The 18,714-nt window shown below is 47.9% G+C and overlaps 2 protein-coding genes across 2 annotated transcripts; both read left to right on the top strand.

The window, feature by feature from the left end:
- The first annotated feature begins 1,575 nt into the window (after positions 1-1,575).
- On the top strand, positions 1,576-2,531 carry LOC136518776 (uncharacterized). The gene has a single exon (XM_066512470.1). It carries the CDS (start codon positions 1,635-1,637, stop codon positions 2,238-2,240), a length of 606 nt encoding a protein of 201 aa, XP_066368567.1. The 5' UTR covers positions 1,576-1,634; the 3' UTR covers positions 2,241-2,531.
- A 12,144-nt stretch (positions 2,532-14,675) lies between these two features.
- On the top strand, positions 14,676-16,823 carry LOC136518666 (probable 2-oxoglutarate-dependent dioxygenase AOP1). Its single transcript, XM_066512337.1, has 3 exons — positions 14,676-15,215; positions 15,301-15,619; positions 16,418-16,823. The coding sequence occupies exons 1-3, from the start codon at positions 14,812-14,814 to the stop codon at positions 16,658-16,660; spliced, it is 966 nt and encodes a 321-aa protein (XP_066368434.1). The 5' UTR covers positions 14,676-14,811; the 3' UTR covers positions 16,661-16,823.
- Positions 16,824-18,714: the final 1,891 nt, after the last annotated feature.

The following is an 18,714-nucleotide window of genomic DNA, read 5'->3' as shown; positions in this document are numbered from 1 at the left end:
GACTATGTAGTTTGCTCAAATGCTCCAATAGTTTTTAAAAAGGGTTAATAAAAATAAAAAAAGTGGGAGAGGGGGAGGGGGAGGGGCAAGATCCCCCTGCGGCCCAACCGTTAATATAGATTTTTTTGAATTTGACTAAATTTAAAAAAAATACGATCGACTAAAAAAATAAAAATGGTATTTCTGGCTCCGGCACAGGTCCACGGGCTACTGCACATGCCTGCCTTTGCGCCGCCGTGCACAAGGTCACAGGAGAGATAGAAAGGACCCACTGACTAATACTGTACGTCAGTACGTGTGTCATGGGAGATGAAGGGAATGCATTTTTCTCAATGATGGATTTTTGACACCTAATGATGGATTTTTCACACCTTTGACGTCCAAGAATATAGATGTGAAATATTGATTAAAAATGGCTAAATTGAAAAAAAAAATGGATCGCCGTATACATGTACTCGCGTATTTAACAACCATGGTAGTACATCACATGTTTTGAATGAAAACATATGCATCAGATCATGTTTAGCCATTTCAAACACGTGAATGCGCACGCAAAAGCACACGCTCGTGAGCCAACAAGTCATTTCCTCAACCGACGATCGTTCGTCGTTCACTAAAATAATACCCCTCGACCTTTCTTATCTCCTCTCAAATCTCAATCAGACACATGGTTCATTTCGCTACGGCATTTTAATTTGACCATCCATTGATCCAATCCAAGATGCTGCTGCTGCTGCTGCTGATGCCAGTCCAAGACTTGGCACGACGACGATGTCTCCAATCCTCCCACGTACCAACAACCCCTTAAGACGAAGCCTCTCTTTCTGACTTCGGTTTAGCTTCGCAGCAACGGAAAACCAAGCGTGCGTGTTTCAATTGAAACCAGCAGCTTTTTTCCAAAAAGTGAAGCAACGGAATTTTTCTGCTCAAACCTGCAGAAATTTCAGTAGGCATATACATTTCTCGTACAAAGTCAACCCATCTGCAAGTCCGTAGCAGCTAGTAAGCCCAAATCCTACTAATAAATATGTACATCGTAGAATGCAGAAAATAATGTAGAATTCGCTTCTAGACGTTCAACGCGAATCCAAAACTGTTTCACACATCTCACGAGACGGAGCACAAAAACTTGGGATTCTCATGCACGGCGCATCACATCACATCACAGGAGAGCCGGAAAACGACGACCTACCGTTCCTAAGAGCAAGTATAATAGCAGGCTGTAAGCCGACTAAATATTGAGGTGGAGAAGAGAGAGGAGGAGAGAGAAGAAGCGGTCTGTAAGCTTACAGCCGGCTTGGGCACAAGAACCAAGAAAGTCTGTGAGAGAGACAAGTGGACCATGTATTAACTGTAAAGAGCTAACTACTGTATGAGTGGGCTGAGAGAAGGCTACAAGAAACCTTACAGCCAGCAAGCCGGCTGTATTATTAGCCTGGCTCTAAACGAGCCACCAGTCCACCAGAATGCCCCCCCCCCCCCCCCCCCCCCCCCCCCAATGAAAAGAAACCAGCCGCCACACCACCAACCGGTGCGCACTTGCACACACACCTGGCCCGCGTCATCTGCCCCGTGCGCCACCGCACCAGCAGTCCTCTCTCCTCCCCACCCACCAACCGTGCCTGCATATATAGATGAAGGGTCCGCGCCACCCGGCTCTGTCCATCCACCAAACACGAACCCCCTCTGCTGCCGCCCTCCCACTCACACCGCCAAGGCACCAACCAATGGAGGCGGAGGCGTTCCCGATACGGTTCACGCAGGGCGTGCGCGCCTACTGGCGTCGCCGCAAGTACCACCGCCTGGCGGAGGACGGCGGCGGCAGCAAGCCCCGCTCGCGGTCTCGGCAGCTGGGCTCCAGCGCCGGCGGCGGCGCGCGCATGCGTCGTCGGGTGCGCGTGCTGCTGGCGGGCCCGCGGCGCGCGCTGGCGCGGGCGCGGGACGCGTACGTGGGCGGCATGCTGGCGCTGGCCAAGCGAACGTCGGCGCTCGCGCTGCCGAGCGCCGTCGAGGCACTCTGGACCAGGCGCGTGCCGCGCCGCAAGCAGGGGCAGCTCCCGGCGCCCGGCGGCAACGGCAAGCCCACCGAGTTCGAGCAGCGGCTCATCTTCGAGATCTACAAGTCCATCGTCGCGTCCAAGGAGCTCACCACCATGCTCCACGCCTCCGCCGCGCACCTGCCGCCCAAGACGCCCGCCCTCGCCGCGGGAATCCCGTCCACGCATCTGCTCGACATGTGAGCGATCCGTGCTGCATGTACGTGAGCTGCCGCTGGAGAAGGAGTGAGATTGCGCCGCCGATCGACCCGGCGATCCGGAGCGAGCTCCGTAGCTTAATTGTAATTGTAAGAGAGATTTAGAGAATCCCAAGCTGTCAAATAGTACTAGCGCCGTTTACTCGTAATGATGCATGCACCCCAGTACTACTACGTACTGGGCACGAATGCATTATGCATGCAAGCAAGCCACCCCTGCTGCAAAAGAGGCAGCTTGTTGTAGTATGTAAATTTCTAAGAAAATTTGGCGACCAAATTCGTGGTTCCCTCCCATAGTCCCATGCAAGTTGTAGGAATATTATTCAGCCAACGACAAGACAGTCTCATACATTCACATGAACCGTTGCGTTGTTCTCGAATTCCTTCCATCATTATGTCCTTCAACGACGACAGAGATCGAAAGGGACATGCAATGCAAGACCAGAATTTTCCAAGATTCACCGCGCGGCACAAAGACACACGGCGCGTCGCTGTCTGCAGTAAACTTTCCGGTGACTTTTTTGGTTCGCATCCCGTTATAATCCGCAGGCCGCGGCGGCACGCTAGTCCAACTCCGGAGCCATGTGTGTTGACGAAGGGCGAGGACGTGTACCTGCGGTACTGCTGCCAACGAACGTGCTGCCTCTAGAAATTCTTCGAGAAAGAGAGATGAAAATGATAGCAGCTGCACATTTTTCAACCGTTGGTTTTTTCTCTGGGGGCCGTCGGGTCGCCGATAAGATAAGAGTCCCGTCCAAACTGTCCCCTCCGATCCCCGTCAACGCACTCACGTGGTGATATCGGGATGTGCAATCGCACAACATCATGGGGTCACTTGTTGCCTATCCATCATCTAGAAGATTTGGCAGAGACTTGTTGACGTACAGGAGGATCTAGGCAGGCATGGCTGATGCATGGGAAATGGATTGGCTTGGCATTGCAGGCGTGATTCAGAGACTGATCACTGATGAGAGAGCAGTGTACCGGTGTGGCGTCCGGCAGGTTAAACAACTGCTGAGGCGACGTCACAGGTCTCCGGGAGCAAACTGAGAGATTGAGCCCATCTCGTCTTGTTCGCGCGTGTAGGCATCCAGTGGGACCGGGGATTTTGGCTGCATGGATAGCTGCAGATTTGCAGAATGAGAAGTTTATATTGCAGGCCCGGTCGCCTGGATTGGCTCGGGTCACAGAGCGTGTTCGGCTGGTCACTTTTGGCTGGTTGGATGCTTTTTTTTTTTTCTTCAGCTGGAGCAGTGTTTACTTTCACAAAATTTCAGCATAAATCAGCATGAACAGTATCGAATTTCATCCCAGCCGAACAAGGTCTTCCATATCGTGCAAGAAAAGGTCTGCCTGCATTACGCCGGCTACTGGACAACGAACAGGCGACTGGACAACGATTGACAACGGGGTGCAGTTTCGGCAAGTTCTTTATGGGAAGAAATATATTTCCGTTATCTCGTTTGCACTCGAATTGGCTGTTATTTTAGTACTACTTGTACTCAAGAGATTTTCTCTGCAGAATGCAGTACTAGACGAGGTGCAAAATTTGCCGGAATATGCAGCCATCCAGTCATCCAGACAATTGTCATCCTACATGGAAACTAGCTAAGCTTGTACTGTACATCACTATGCGACAATAGATCACGCCTGCATGCACTGCTCACCACTAACTAATGCTAGTAGTTAATTTGGTGCTTATCATATGATTAACACCATCCATTTGACCATTTCTGCAGTGGACGATGATCGTGATGAGGTCGTGTCTTCAGGCTTTCCAGCTGACGAACCCCCCCAGGAGCATCACAAAATATTCAAAATAATCACTCTGACCATTTTCCATTCGTTCTCTCTCAGCGTTGTTGTGTTAGATTGATCTCTAATCCTAAACTGGGCCCAACAGTCTAGTTGGACCTTTGATCCGCGCCTTGGTCAGGGGCGCACAGCCCATTATGGCTGGAGGGCCCCTGTCACACTGCGCAATAAATAGAGGTGGGGTCGGCGGCTCTGAGTACGAGGTTCGTCTGAGCCGAGCTCCCCACCGAAACCTAAACCCTAATCCGATCAGAGAGGGGCGCAGCCAGTGACGGGAAGCCATCAGCCGCGCCGCCTCGCTCCACTGACGTCGACGACTTCATCGACCTCTTCCCCGAACGTCGCTGCCCGTGCGCAGACTTCACCGACGAACGTGATGGCTGCTTCTAGATCATCCCCCAGCAGTGTCAGGTTCGACACGTTCTTCCTCTATCCTCTCTCTGTCTCTGTCTCTCTATCTAGAACGTGTTCTAGGTCTTTGATTCATCCAGTAAATGTTTAACACCCCGGATGTACTCCTAGACGATCCTACAAGTCTTAACAATGGTATCAGAGCCGGTTAGCCAGGGGTAGATCTCGGCAGGGGTTAGAAACGATTAGAAAAGGAAAGAATGAATTAGATCCTTTCGGATCTGAGCAGACAGAAGGGGTTCCCTAACCCTAACCCTAACTGGGTGAAGGAAAGAGCAAAAGAAGAGGGATTCGGCCTAGAATAGAATCAAAGCCAAACCCTAAACCCGTGAAGTCCCTTTGGGGAAGAAGAACAGTGGGTCGGATTCTGAACCCTAACCCTAGATCTAAACCCTAATCCCCAACACCGGTTCGGATAAGAGAAGTAGAAACCAAATCCAAAAGAAGAAGGGGACGGGGAAGAAGAGAAAAGGGACCTACCTCGCCATGCGTCGGGCTGACCCTTCGCCGGCGTGGGAGAAGAACGCCGAGCCGGGGGAGCTGTTTCACCCGGGCTCGGCCAAGGGGGCGCCGCGGCCAGGCCGCTCGACGGCGGCGCGCTCACCCGCTAGGGAGCGTGCACGCCGGCGAGGGGGCCGGCGACGGCGCCATGGCTGCCCGCTCCACCGCTTCACTCGCTCGGTGCGCCGCGCGGCTGAGAGAGAAAGGCAGAGGAGAAAGGGGAATGGGGCTAGGGTTTCCGGCCGACGCGGCCGAGCGGGCTTTGATCCCGCGAAGCCTGCGCTCGACCGTCGGATGAGATTCGACGGTGAGGTTTCAACGGGCCGCTCTCGGCCTAGGCGGGCAAGCGCGTCGGGCTGCTTTGCCGGCCCAGGCCCAGGTTGCGGCCTAGGTCAGTGTAGCGCACGTGCGCGCGAGTGAAAGGGCAGAGCTGGGCCGAGCCACTGTGCGAGTTCCGGCCCAAGATCAGTTTCTCTTTTTTTATTTTCCAGTAATCGCTTATTTCTGGAAAATGAAAAATAGCTCAAAGAAAATAGAAAAAGTAATTTTCCCCTGTGGGTAAAATTCAAGAAATTGAGTATACGTTTTCCGCTGCTAAAGAAATTGTTTATTCTCCAGTTATTTTGAACCAACGTGATATTTAATTGGAGAAAAAGATATTTTGACATGATTATGATGTTGTTATTTTCTGACCAACGTTGTTAATAACAATATCGTAATTTTAATGATTTTATGCATTATTTTTACTTCTGCCCAACGGTGATGTAGATTTAATGTATAAACAGTTGTATGTTTTAATTTTGATCAACGTTGGAATCAAGGCATGTAATTGTTGTTATTATTTATGTTCTCACTCTATATGAATTGTGTTTTCAGACGGATACAACTTGATGGGTTGTATTAAAGAGATCCCCACTCTCAAAGGTGACAACTACACGAAGTGAAAGAAAAAGATTGACCTGGCCTTCATCTTGGCTGAGGTGGACTGTGTAGTCACCTCACCGTATCCCACTGAGCATGTGGCACCGGTGAGGGAGACAAATGAGGCTGATGCCGCTTGGGCAACTAGAGAGAGGGATTTTGCATCCCAAAAGATGTCCTATGACCTTGAGCATAGAAAGTGGGTCACTATCAACAAGAAATATTTGGCTGTGATAAAGAACACGATTGAGCCTGCAATTATGGGCTCAATTCCAGAGTGTGACACGGTCATCGAGTACCTCGATAGAATAGAGAGTCAGTTCACTTGCTCTTCAAAGACATATGCTACCTAGCTGATAAAGCAGCTGGTGACAGAGAGGTACTCTAAAAATGGTGGCATAAGAGAGCACATACTAAGGATGAGCAATTTGGTATCTAAGTTAAAACCAATGGATCTGGCTCTCAAGGAAGAGTTCCTTATCCATCTGATTTTTGCTTCCTTGCTAAAGGAATTTGACACTTTTGTTGTCAACTACAACATACAGTCCGAGAAGTGGGACTTAGAGAGGCCCATAGCTATGTATATGCAAGAGGAGGAGAGAATGAAAGCTACCAATGGTGGCACTATCAATTATGTGAAAGATAACAAGAAAAAGAATACTAATGCTAACTCCTCCTCAAAGTCAAAGAAAAATGGTCCCATGCTGCATTAGCCTCAGCAGAACAAGTTCACAGTAGAGAAAGACCAGTGTCTCTATTACAAGAAGATAGGATATTATAAGAAAGATTATCCCAGCTACTTAAAGATGATTATGGCAAAGAAAGGTGAGAACATTATTATGTTCATAAATGAATCCCTGTATGTACAGTATTCGAAATCTCCTTGGTGGATTGACTCAGGTGCAACTGTTCATGTTGCTAATTCTTTACAGGGATTCCGTTCAACGAGGACTACGTAAAGAAGAGAAAGACACGTTAAAGTTACAAATAGAGTCCGAGCAGATGTTGAAGCCGTTGGCGATCTTTCTCTAGAGCTTGCTAATGGCTTTAGACTTTTACTTAGAGATGTACTTTATGTTTCCTCTTTACAGAGAAACTTGATTAGTGTTTCATGCTTGGACAATGATGGATATGATTGCCATTTTGGAAATGGTAAATGTAAGATAACATTTAATAATGCATGTGTAGGTCTTGCTATCTTACAAAATGAGCTTTATTTGTTATCACTACGTGATCGTGTGAATGTTGTATGCAATGATGAGAACGTTGCGTGCGACAATGAGAATGTATCCTCGTCTATGGATGTAAATAGAAAATGAAAGAGAGCTCACGATGCGTCGTCTAAATTATGGCACTGTCGTTTAGACCATATTTCAAGAGGGAGAATAGAAAGACTAGTTAAGAATGATATTCTTCCTCTATTAGAGCTCTCAAATTTAGAACAATGCAGAGAATGCATAAAAGGAAAGTATGTAAAGAAAATTAAGAAAGATGCCAAACGAAGCGTAGGAATTTTATAGATTATTCACACAGACATCTATGGTCCATTTTCTGTAAAGAGTGTGGATGGTTATGATTCATTCATAAAATTCACAGATGATTACTCCCGTTATGGCTACATTTATCCAATCAAAGAAAGAATAGAAGCATTGGATAAATTTAAGATATTTAAGGCAGAAGTTGAAAGCCAACATAATTTAAAGATTAAGATAGTCAGGTCCGACCATGGGGGGAGTACTACGATCGGCATACCCCATATGGCCAAATTCCTAGACCTTTTGCAAGGTTCTTACAGGAGAATGGCATAGTAGCCCAGTATTCTACACCAGATGAACCTCAGCAGAATGGAGTAGCTAAAAGACACAATCATATCCTGATGGATATGGTGCGCAGTATGATAAGTTACTCCACCTTACCTTTGAGCCTGTGGATGGAGGTGTTAAAAACCACCATTCATATTCTCAATAGAGTACCAAGTAAGTCGGTGCCCAAAACACCGTATGAGTTGTGGACAGGAAGAGTACCCTTACTAAACCACTTACGTTTGTGGGGGAGCCCTGCTGAGGCTAAAGTATTTAACCCAAATATTGGGAAGCTAGATCCCAAAATAGTAAGTTGCCATTTCATTGGCTACCCAGAAAAGTCAAAAGGTTTTTGTTTCTACTGTCCAGACAGACATACAAAGTTTGTGGAAACGAGACGCGCTATCTTCCTAGAGGATGAAATGATGAGGGGGAGCATGATAGCTCGAGAAATTGACCTTAAAGAGAAGCGGGTGTATGCGCCCACTCCGATGATTCATGAGCCATTTTTCTCAGTACCTGCTGTCACTGCACCGATAGTACAAGATACCGTGGTGCCAACACCTGTTGTTATTCCACCTGTGGCAACAATGAATGACGATGAGGAACCTGTTCTTCAGGATCATGTAGAACCTATTGCCACACATGAGGGGGAGCAACAACAGCCTCAAACAGAAGATGTGCCAAATGTGGAGGCCCCTAGAAGGTCTCAAAGAGTTAGAAATCAGCTATTCCTACTAACTATGAAGTATACAACACTGAGGAATTTCAAATGGAGGATGATCCCACCTTATTTGAAGAAGCCATGAGAAGTGATCATTCATCAAAGTGGCTTGAGGCCATGGAAGATGAAATAAAATCTATAAATGCCAATAAAGTTTGGGACTTAGAAATAATTCCTAAAGGAGCTAAAACAGTAGGCTGTAAATGGGTCTACAAAACAAAACTTGACTCTTAAGGGAATATAGAGCGATATAAAGCATGACTTGTGGCAAAAGGCTTTACGCAAAGAGAATGCATTAATTATAATGAGACATTTTCTCCAGTCTCATGTAAGGATTCCTTCAGAATCATAATGGCATTAGTGGCACGTTACGATTTAGAATTACATCAGATGGATGTAAAGACGGCATTTCTCAACGGGGACTTGGAGGAAAATGTTTACATGGCACAACCGAAAGGTTTTGTCATGGAAGGAAAAGAACGAATAGGATGCCTGAAAGCTCTAGTTTGGTTTTGGTTAATTGATGAAACCCTAAGTGCTAACCTAGTTTATCAAAGTGATTATGAGATAGGTAGCACTACTCCAAGTGATGAAGCAATGACGAAGATCATGACAATGGTGATAGCATGGTGATGATCAAATGCTTGAACTTGGAAAAGAAGAAAGAGAAAAACAAAAGGCTCAAGGCAAAGGTATAAAATATAGGAGCCATTTTGTTTTAGTGATCAAGACACTTAGTGAGTGTGATCACATTTAGGATAGATAGTCGTACTATTAAGAGGAGTGAAACTCGTATCGGAATGCGGTTATCAAAGTGCCACTAGATGCTCTAACTCTTTGCATATGCATTTAGGATCTAGTGGAGTGCTAACACCCTTGAAAATATTTGAAAAAAAGGCTAACACATGTGCGCAAGGTGTTTGCAGGGTTGAGATGGGTTCGGATTCGGCGCTTTTGGAAAAATGAAATGTCTATTTTCTATTGCGCCGGATGCAAAATTCTTGGTGGTTGGCACATTTGAGTAAGGGTGAAGTAGTTAGAGTTGAAATGGAGTTGGTCGAAATGATGCTGCATCGGTCTACTGACCGGACGCTGGGTCACTCAGCGACCGGACGCTGAAGGGCTACGTCCGGTCGAGCTGTCAGACGGCATAGTCGCTAGGGTTGTGTACCGGACGCTGGTCTGCGTCCGGTCAAGGTGGACCGGACGCGTCCGGTCGAAAAAATATGCCTCGGGGAGTTTACTGGAAACGACCGGACGCTGGGGCTTCAGCGTCCGGTCAGTTTTGACCGGAGCGTCCGGTCAACTTCGTAGCCGTTGAAATCTGACGAACAGCGTTTGAAGCTGGTGACGCGTGGCGTCCATCGGGTGACCGGACGCTGAGGGCCAGCGTCCGGTCAGTATGACCGGAGCGTCCGGTCAGAGCGCGTTTTTGCCCAGTGAAGGGGTATAACGGCTCTATTTGATGGGGGCTCTATTTATAGCCCATGGCCGGCTCAAAGGATAACTCTTGCACATTTTCATTGACATAGCATCCTTGTGAGCTTAGCCAAAGCCCTCCCACTCATCTCCATCATTGATCCATCATCATTGTGAGATTGGGAGAGAATCCAAGTGCATTGCTTGAGTGATTGCATCTAGAGGCACTTGGTATTCGTGTTGCGCTGCGGATTTCGCTTGTTTCTTTTGGTGGTTGCCACCACCTAGACAGTTGGAGCAGCGGTGAAGGATCGGCACGAGTTGGTGATTGTTCGTGGCCGCCTTCGGTGATTGTGAGGGGAGTTGTACCTTCCCCGGCGGAGCGCCGAAAGGTAACTCTAGTAAATTGCTCGTGTCATTGAGTTACCTCACTTGTGGGTCGGTTCTTGCGGTGTCCAATCGTGTGGACGAGGTTTGTGAAACACCTCTTAGCCGCCGAACCACCAAGTGTTGGTCGACACAACGGGGACGTAGCGTGTTGGCAAGCACGTGAACCTCGGGAGAAAATCGATTGTCTCTTGTCTTTGGCATTCTCCCGGTGATTGGCTATATATTCATCTTGTGATTGGTTCATCCCCTACACGTCGGTATAATCACTCTACTCACTTATTTACATTCTTGCAAACTAGTTGACACAAGCTCTTTAGTGTAATTAGAATTGAGAGCTTGCTTTATTATTTATATTCATCTAGTTGAGCTCTTTAGAGTAGCAAGGTTGAGAGCTCTTAGTGAGTATTTACATAGCAAGTTTGTGTGCCTAAGTAATCATTGCAACTAGAATTGTTGGATAGGTGGCTTGCAACCCTTGTAGAGCTAGAGCAAGTTTGTATTACGCTATTTGTCATACTAATCAAATTGCTCTAGTTGATTTGTAGATTTTTAAATAGGCTATTCACCCTCCCTCTAGCCATATTAGGACCTTTCAATGCCGCCTAAAGAAATCCATTTATGGATTAAAATAAGCTTCAAGACAGTGGTACTTAAAGTTTGATCAGACAATAAGAAATTTTGGGTTTAAAAAGAATGTAGAGGACAGTTGTGTCTATGCAAAGTTTAAAAATGAGAAGTTTATCTTTCTTGTCCTATATGTGGATGATATCTTACTTGCTAGTAGTGATGTCAGTCTACTACTGGAGACAAAGAAGTTTTTGTCCTCAAAATTTGATATAAAAGATCTTGGTGAAGCTTCGTTCGTTCTAGGAATCGAGATTCACCGAGATAGAAGTAAAGGGGTACTAGGACTGTCAGAAAAGGCATACATAGAAAAGATCTTAAAGAAATTCAGTATGCACAAATGTAATCCCTCACCTGCTCCTATAGTCAAGGGCGACATATATGGGGGATTTTCAATGTCCTAGGAACCAATATGAGATCGATCAAATAAAAGCGGTTCCATATGCTTCAGCTGTCGGAAGCTTGCAATATGCTCAAGTATGTACGCGCCCTAACTTGGCATTTGTTACCGGGTTACTTGGCAGATTCTAGAGCAATCCTGAAATAGAACACTGGAAATTAGTAAAGAAAGTCTTGCGTTATTTGTAAGGAACAAAAAGCCTCATGATGACATATAGAAGATCAGATTCACTCCATATAGTGGGATATTTAGATTCTGATTATGCGGGAGATGATAGAAAATCCACGTCTGGATATGTATTCATTCTCGTAGGGGGAGCTATTTCATGAAAAATCTCAAAGCAAACCGTCACTACATCGTCCACAATGTATGCCGAGTTTATAGCGTGTTATGAGGCAACGGGGCAGGTGAACTGACTAAAGATGTTTATACCCGGTTTAAAGGTGGTTGATGACATCTATAGACCACTTAAGTTATACTACGATAATAATCCGGCAGTACAGTATGCTCATAACAATAAGTCAAATGGTGCTGCCAAACACATTGACATAAAGTATTATGTTATGAAAGATAAAGTCCAAGATCATGTCATAAGTCTTGGGCATATAAGTACCGAAAAGATGCTCGCGGATCCACTTACAAAAGGCTTACCATCCAACGTGTTCAGAGAACATGTAGCCGCCATGGGTTTAAGGGAAAGCCTATAATTCCTGAATAAAAGAAGGCCCAAAGTTAAGTATCTATTTCAGAACAGAGTGGTGTGTTGTAGCTGTTAAATCTATCGTCAATTGACCGTGACAATGAAACATGCTCTTTGCGCTAATCTGTAATGGAATGAACAAAAGTAAATGATATGAAATTAAAAGATGGTAGGAGATCAAGGGGGAGATTGTTAGATTGATCTCTAATCCCAAACTGGGCCCAATGACCCAGTTGGGCCTTTGATCCGCGCCCTGATCGGGGGCGTCCAGCCCACTATGGCTGGAGGACCCCTATCACACTGCGCAATAAATAGAGGTGGGGCCGACAGCTCTGAGTACGAGGTTCGCCTGAGCCGAGCTCCCCACCGAAACCTAAACCCTAATCCGATCAGAGAGGGGCGCAGCCAGTGACGGAAAGCCACCAGCCGCGTCGTCTCGCTCCACCGACGTCGACGACTTCATCGACCTCTTCCCCGAACGTCGTTGTCCGTGCGCAGACTTCACCGACGAACGTGATGGCGGCTTCTGGATCATCACCCCTACGGTGTCAGGTTCGACACGTTCTTCCTTTATCCTTTCTCTATCTCTGTCTCTCTGTCTAGAACGTGTTCTAGGTCTTTGATTCATCAAGTAAATGTTTAACACCCCGGATCTACTCCTAGACGATCCTACAAGTCTTAACATGTTGCCCTCGAAGTGGGAAACTACCCCTAATATAAGCTTGTTTGGATACGTATGTGTTCACCTCAATTCACGTGAGTTGGGTTGAAACTTAAACTAATTTCCACTGCAATCCACTCCAACTCATATGGATTAAGTGAACACATACGCATCCAAACAAGACCTACAATGGAATTTACAGACCATACCAGAGAAAAGACACTGCCCGGATTTCTTATGGCCTGAAACATGAACAGTCTGGCAGGCATGACATGAGCAAACTTCTTAGCTCAGATCGATCGTTTTCGCCGGTTATGCATGTTGGATACTTGGATGATGATAAACTTATGTTGAGTCATCTACGACCAGTTCAATTCATTACAAATGCCTCATCTTCTTTTTAAATGCATGGCATGCGATGATTCAGCCAAAACAATGATACCATACATGTTGCTCATCGAAAGCTTGGCAAACTCCAAGTCTATTATTCAGACAAAAGGTTGAATCAGTCAGAAGCGTTCGTGGGTGCAAACATCAGTGGCCGTCATTTTTTTTTTCTAAAAAAATGATGCAGCTAACGTCAGTTATTGTCTGACCGTACGTAGCCAGGCAGGCTTGGCTCTAGTTAAATTCATTCGTGGGCTAACGTTCTCTGTCTACGTGTCCATTACATTTTTTTTTTCTCTTTGTTTTAGCAAATTACATTTTTTTTGACAATATCTGATATATATCGAGGAAAACAAAGACTCGTACAGAAGATGGATAATAAGATATAAAACGACCTCTAAAAAATAAGATTACATAAAAAACAAATCGGTCGTCTTCTTCCTTTGATCATCCATCGCTTGGCGGAGCTTGAAAATCGCACTGAATAGATGGTAAAGAAAAGAGAAAATTGGTTCTATATCATTGAAAGATCACAAGAATCGAAAAATACCATAAAAAAAGCTCTGTTACGTAAAATACCATCGAAAGATGGAACCGTTACATGAGAATACCATTGTCTCGTTCTGTCACGTTTGGAATTGATGGCATCCATCTCCACCCGCTGGGAGCCTGGTCCACGTCCGCCACCGCCTCCGTCACAGCCTACTTGCCCACCGCCGCGGCCTCCTCCACCTCCCGCACTGCCTCGGCCTCGGCCTCCTCCGCACGCTCCAGCTTCTTGCGGATGCCGAAGAGCACGATGCCCGTGGCACTCGCTGCGGAACCTGCGAACATCCTCGACAGACATGGCTTTGAAGACCGAAAAGGCAGTCACTACTGACAACGAGATCTAGTATACTCCCTCCGTCCACAAAGGAATGCAATTCTCACATTTCGAGTAGTCAAATAGTTTAAACTTTGACTAATATTATATAAAAAAGTACTAACACTCATGAGACAAAATAAGTACCATTAGATTAGTTATAGAATATACTTTCATAATAAATTTATTTGGAGACATAAATGTTAATACGTTTTACTATATACTTGGTTAAACTTGAGTTAATTTGACTGGTTCGATTCCCATAATTGCATTCTTTTATGGACGAGGTAGTACATTGAAAGAATATTGACTGGAGGAACCCAGACTTACAATTCTTCACCATCAGAACAGAGTGTTGAAAATATCGGGCCTTGCCTTCGAATATACCGAAAGAAGACGTCGAGATCATCGTGTCGAAAGTCAGCCAACAGCTTTCCAAGATAAACACACCAATCACCAAAATCTGAAGAGAACCAATAGATCTGACAAAACATGCTCTTACTGGCCCTTCGCTGACGTCAGATTGAACGTCATCGAGGTAGGGAGGGGCCTGAGAGACCTCATTTCAATACGTCATCGTGGCCACCACCTCGTCGATGATATCAGAAACCAAACCCTACGACAAATAGAGAACAAACCTAGACGTGGCCATTTTTTTTTAGCAAACGTGGCCATTAGATAGATCGACAGTTTGTCCAGTTTCTACTTGGGCCAACGTTTCGGCCTGTGACGAGCTCTGAAACAGAGAACGCAGTGGGCTTCTCCCCCGTCGACTCCGGAAAATTTGGGCCTAAAATATGAAGCCCACTTGTCTTCCTGTCGATTCGAAGTCAACGGCGTCGCGGGTCGGTCGCTGACCAACCACCGCACCGGTCGGGAAGCAAAGCAAAGCAGAGCACGGAGCTCAGTCTCAAGACTCTCCAGCTCGGCGAGAGATCCCATGACGGCGAGGATGGGCAGCGAGGCGAAGAAGCTCCCCCAAATCGACTTCTCCCGCGTGGTCCCGTCCACGCCGGGCGGCGAGGCCTGGGAGGAGGCGCGCGGCAAAGTGATGGACGCGCTGGCCACTTTCGGCTGCTTCGAAGCGCAGTACCCGGCTCTGACCCCTCAGCTCCACGCCGAGCTCTTCGACGGCGCCGTGAGGCCGCTCTTCGCGCTGCCCGCCGATGCCAAGCGCCGCAACTACTACGGCGCCGACAGGCCGTTCGACGGCTACCTCGGCGACATCCCGGGGTTCCCTGGCTACGAGAGCGTCGCCATCGTGGACGTCATCAAGGACGAGTCCGTCCGCGACTTCGCCCGCCTCTTGTGGCCCGACGCCGGCGACAACAACGACGGCTTCTGGTAAGCATAAAACCTCGTCCGGTCCTTCTCGCAGATCTTACTCTATAGGCTTGGTCTGACCCTGTTCTCTGCTGCGGCGGCGCAGCGGTACTGTCGGTGAGGCGGCGCGGCGGATCTTTGAGCTGGAGGAGGCCGTGCGGCGGATGGTGATGGAAGGGCTCGGGGTAGCCAAGCACCACGACTCGCTGAGAGCGTCCATGTGGCACTTCCGGATGGCGGAGTACAAGGCGCCCAACGCCGCGGAGAAGGTGGTCAGGTACGGGTCGCATCAGGACACCGACTGGCTCAGCGTCGTCTGCCAGCACGAGGTGGCCGGGCTGGAGATGCAGAGCAGGGACGGCGAGTGGATCGTCGTCGAGCCGTCGCCCACGTCGCTGGTTTTCATGGTCGGCAACGCGCTCCGGGTACGAACTCTTGTTGTGGTTACATTGCTAGCGCTCCAAACGTTTCAGCGAAATAACAATATTTTTCTCAAACAATAAATTAGCATTAGCATCAGCTGTTTTTTCAGCCAGCCGAACAGAGCCCTAATCTTATGGTCAGTCGAGCAAGAATTAATGGTACCAAGTACCATTAACTGGTTATGCAAATTGAATGTTCGGTTATACAAATTGAATGTTTGAGCAAGCGCGTGTTTAGTTTCAGGAAGTTGGAATTTGGGGCTATTGTAGCACTTTCGTTTTTATTTGGCAATTAATGTTCAATCATGGACTAATTAGGCTCAAAACGTTCCTCTCGCAATTTCCCACCAAACTGTGCAATTAGTTTTTTTTTTCGTCTACATTTAATGCTCCATGCACGAGCCGCAAACATTCGATATGATAGGTACTGTAGCACTTTTTGAGAATTTGGGGTGGAACTAAACAAGGCGCAAATACAATACCTAGCCGAACATTCAGTTTGAGGAGCCATTCAGAAAACATTGTCAGTGCAATAGCACGCAGATGTCAACAGTGATAAGATGAAGGACTAGTCTAGTCCTGAGATAACAAAATAAGTTCTTTTTCAAATACAGCTAGGGGGGGGGGGGGGGGGGGGGGGCACTTTCGCTGCTAACGGGGACATTTTTTTCAAATTCAGTTTGAACTGTTGAACATCAGATAGCATTTAGCTTCTCGATCTTAAGATTAAAGCCATCCATTTCTACACTGATCCTGTCTGAATTCTGACCTTTCTGCGCTGTGCTCTTCATCTTACTCCAGGCATGGACAAACGACCGTCTATACGCTCCATTCCACCGGATTACTGTCGCCGGTGATGTCGCCAGATACTCCGCGATGCTGTTCTCTGTCCCCAACTTCAAGGTTCAGGTGGCAGATGAGCTTGTGGACGACGAACACCCTCCCCGTTTCAAGCCGCATGACAACAACGACTTCGTCTGCTTTTGTGTTTCCGAAGAAGGCGCTCGCCACCAAGATAAACTCAAGGCCTTCTGTGGAGTGTAATAAGCAGCAGAATAACATGAACAAGAATAACCTCGGCTGCATTTCTTGTAGTCTGGACATGAACAAGAATAACATAGCATTCTGGTATCCATGAAAGAAATGAATAAAGTTTTTTTTTCTCGCTATAGATGAAACGAGTGGAATGTTTACCTGTTACCAACACTTCGGAGCAAAGTGGTGAGTTTACTCTGCAAGCTAAGGATTATGGGCCAAACTTGTTTTATTTTATAAAATAAAATAAGCTAATCCATCATCAGTTTGTCAGTTTAAAATAAGCTAAATCGTTATCAGTTTGTCAGGAAGTTATCAAATGTCAACGAGTACGAGAATGTTAATGACTCAGAAAGCTATCAAATGTTAACGAGTACGGCAGCACTGGCGTCCGGACGGACCCTGCGTCCGGATGTCTGCGCCCGCTACAACACCCGCGCCAGCGCCTGCTGCACGCACAGGCGGGGCCCGCCCGTGTCCCTCCACGCCTGCTGCGCCGCTCCTCTCCATGCATGACGCCCCAGCAGCTGCGGTAAGTGGCTCACGTTGCAACATGCACAACACCCCGATCTACTTTTGAAACATCCAAATAAAACAATTGCAACATACGTATAAAACAGCTGAAACATTCAAAACATGCACCTCAAACACATTCAAAAACACATGAAAAACACTTGAAAAACAATTGCAAACATATGCAACAACCAGATAAACACACTTGCCACGTACATATGAAAAAACAGATGAAACATTGAGAACAGACACTTGCAACATACGTGTACAATCATTGCAACATATGCAACATCATGATCTACTTTTGCAACATCCGCATGAAACACTTGAAACATACATACGAAATATCTAAAACACTTGAAACATGCACTTGTAACATGGGGGAGCCCGGGGACGGGCGATTCTAGCCGTTAGGGTCGGAGCCGGCGCCGCGCGAGCACCACCACCAACAACATCGCTAATAGCATCGGGCTTGGCTTGGCCGGATGGGCGGCACACGCGACGGGTGGGAGCGAGCGGCGCGGGATGGGCGAGCGTGACGGGCGGCAGCGAGTGGCACGGGATGGGCGCGCGACAGCAGTGAGGAGGAGTGGGCGTGCGGCGTCTGGATGAGAAGGCCGCAACTGGAGAAGGCCGCCGCGTTGGAGAAGGCCAGCGGCAGGCGGCGGCGTGGTAGATGCGCCCGAGGCGGTCGCATGCGTGCGGCAGTGGAAAAAGAAAATGTCGCTGCATTTTTTTTATTTTTTTGAGAAACCGTAAAGTCTGAAGGTGGAGCGGTGGAGGTCTGTTGGGTCTGACGTTGGGCAGGCCCAAAAACGGACCGTCCGGACAGAACATGCCTGGACGTACGCCCGTGTGCCAGCGTTATCGAATCCCGTAGGCTCGTAGGGGGAACGAGATCCTCTGCAGTTGCCCGGATGGACTTGTCTCTGCCGTTCATATCTGATCGAAGCGTCAGCTCAAAAGAAGCTCTAACAGGCCTCCAACCGGCCCATGTGAGCCAATTCCACACGGCTCTACCCCTCGCGACTCCGGCCTCCCACCTCCGCCACCGTTTCTCGTTCCCTAGGCTAGGCCACACGATTCCTCCGTCATCGCCGGGCGCATCACCTGAGTGCCGCGGTGCTCCCGTCCTCGTTAGGTGCGACACCGGATCGGCGGATCGGGCTGCCATCCTCATGCTCACCCACCGAGACCCACTGGCCATGGAGCTCGCAGCACCCAGGGTGGACTGGTGGAGCGTGCGCAGCTCGCCGGCTACAAGCTCGCGCCAAAAGCCCCGATTGTTTCCTCTCTCGCTCCCGCGCCGCGGCCATGTTGCGCCTGCGCCGGCCATGACCATACTGATTGACAGCTCGAGCTCCTGCCCCCGACCACGGAGCTCGCGCTGCAACCAGATGTTTCGCCTGCGCCGGCCATGGGCCCTGCTGCTCGAGCTCGCTTCGTCGACCATGGAGCTTGCGCCGTAGCCCTGCCGTCGCCTCGTCCGCCCTCGTGGAGCTCGCGTAGCTGACCTACTTGCGCCGTGCTGATATTGGGCCGGAGCCCAG

The sequence above is a fragment of the Miscanthus floridulus genome, chromosome 17 (genome assembly GCF_019320115.1).
Source record: "Miscanthus floridulus cultivar M001 chromosome 17, ASM1932011v1, whole genome shotgun sequence".
NCBI lineage: Eukaryota > Viridiplantae > Streptophyta > Magnoliopsida > Poales > Poaceae > Miscanthus > Miscanthus floridulus.
The sequence above is the reverse complement of the archived record's forward strand: the minus strand, read 5'-3'. Positions and strand labels throughout refer to the sequence as shown.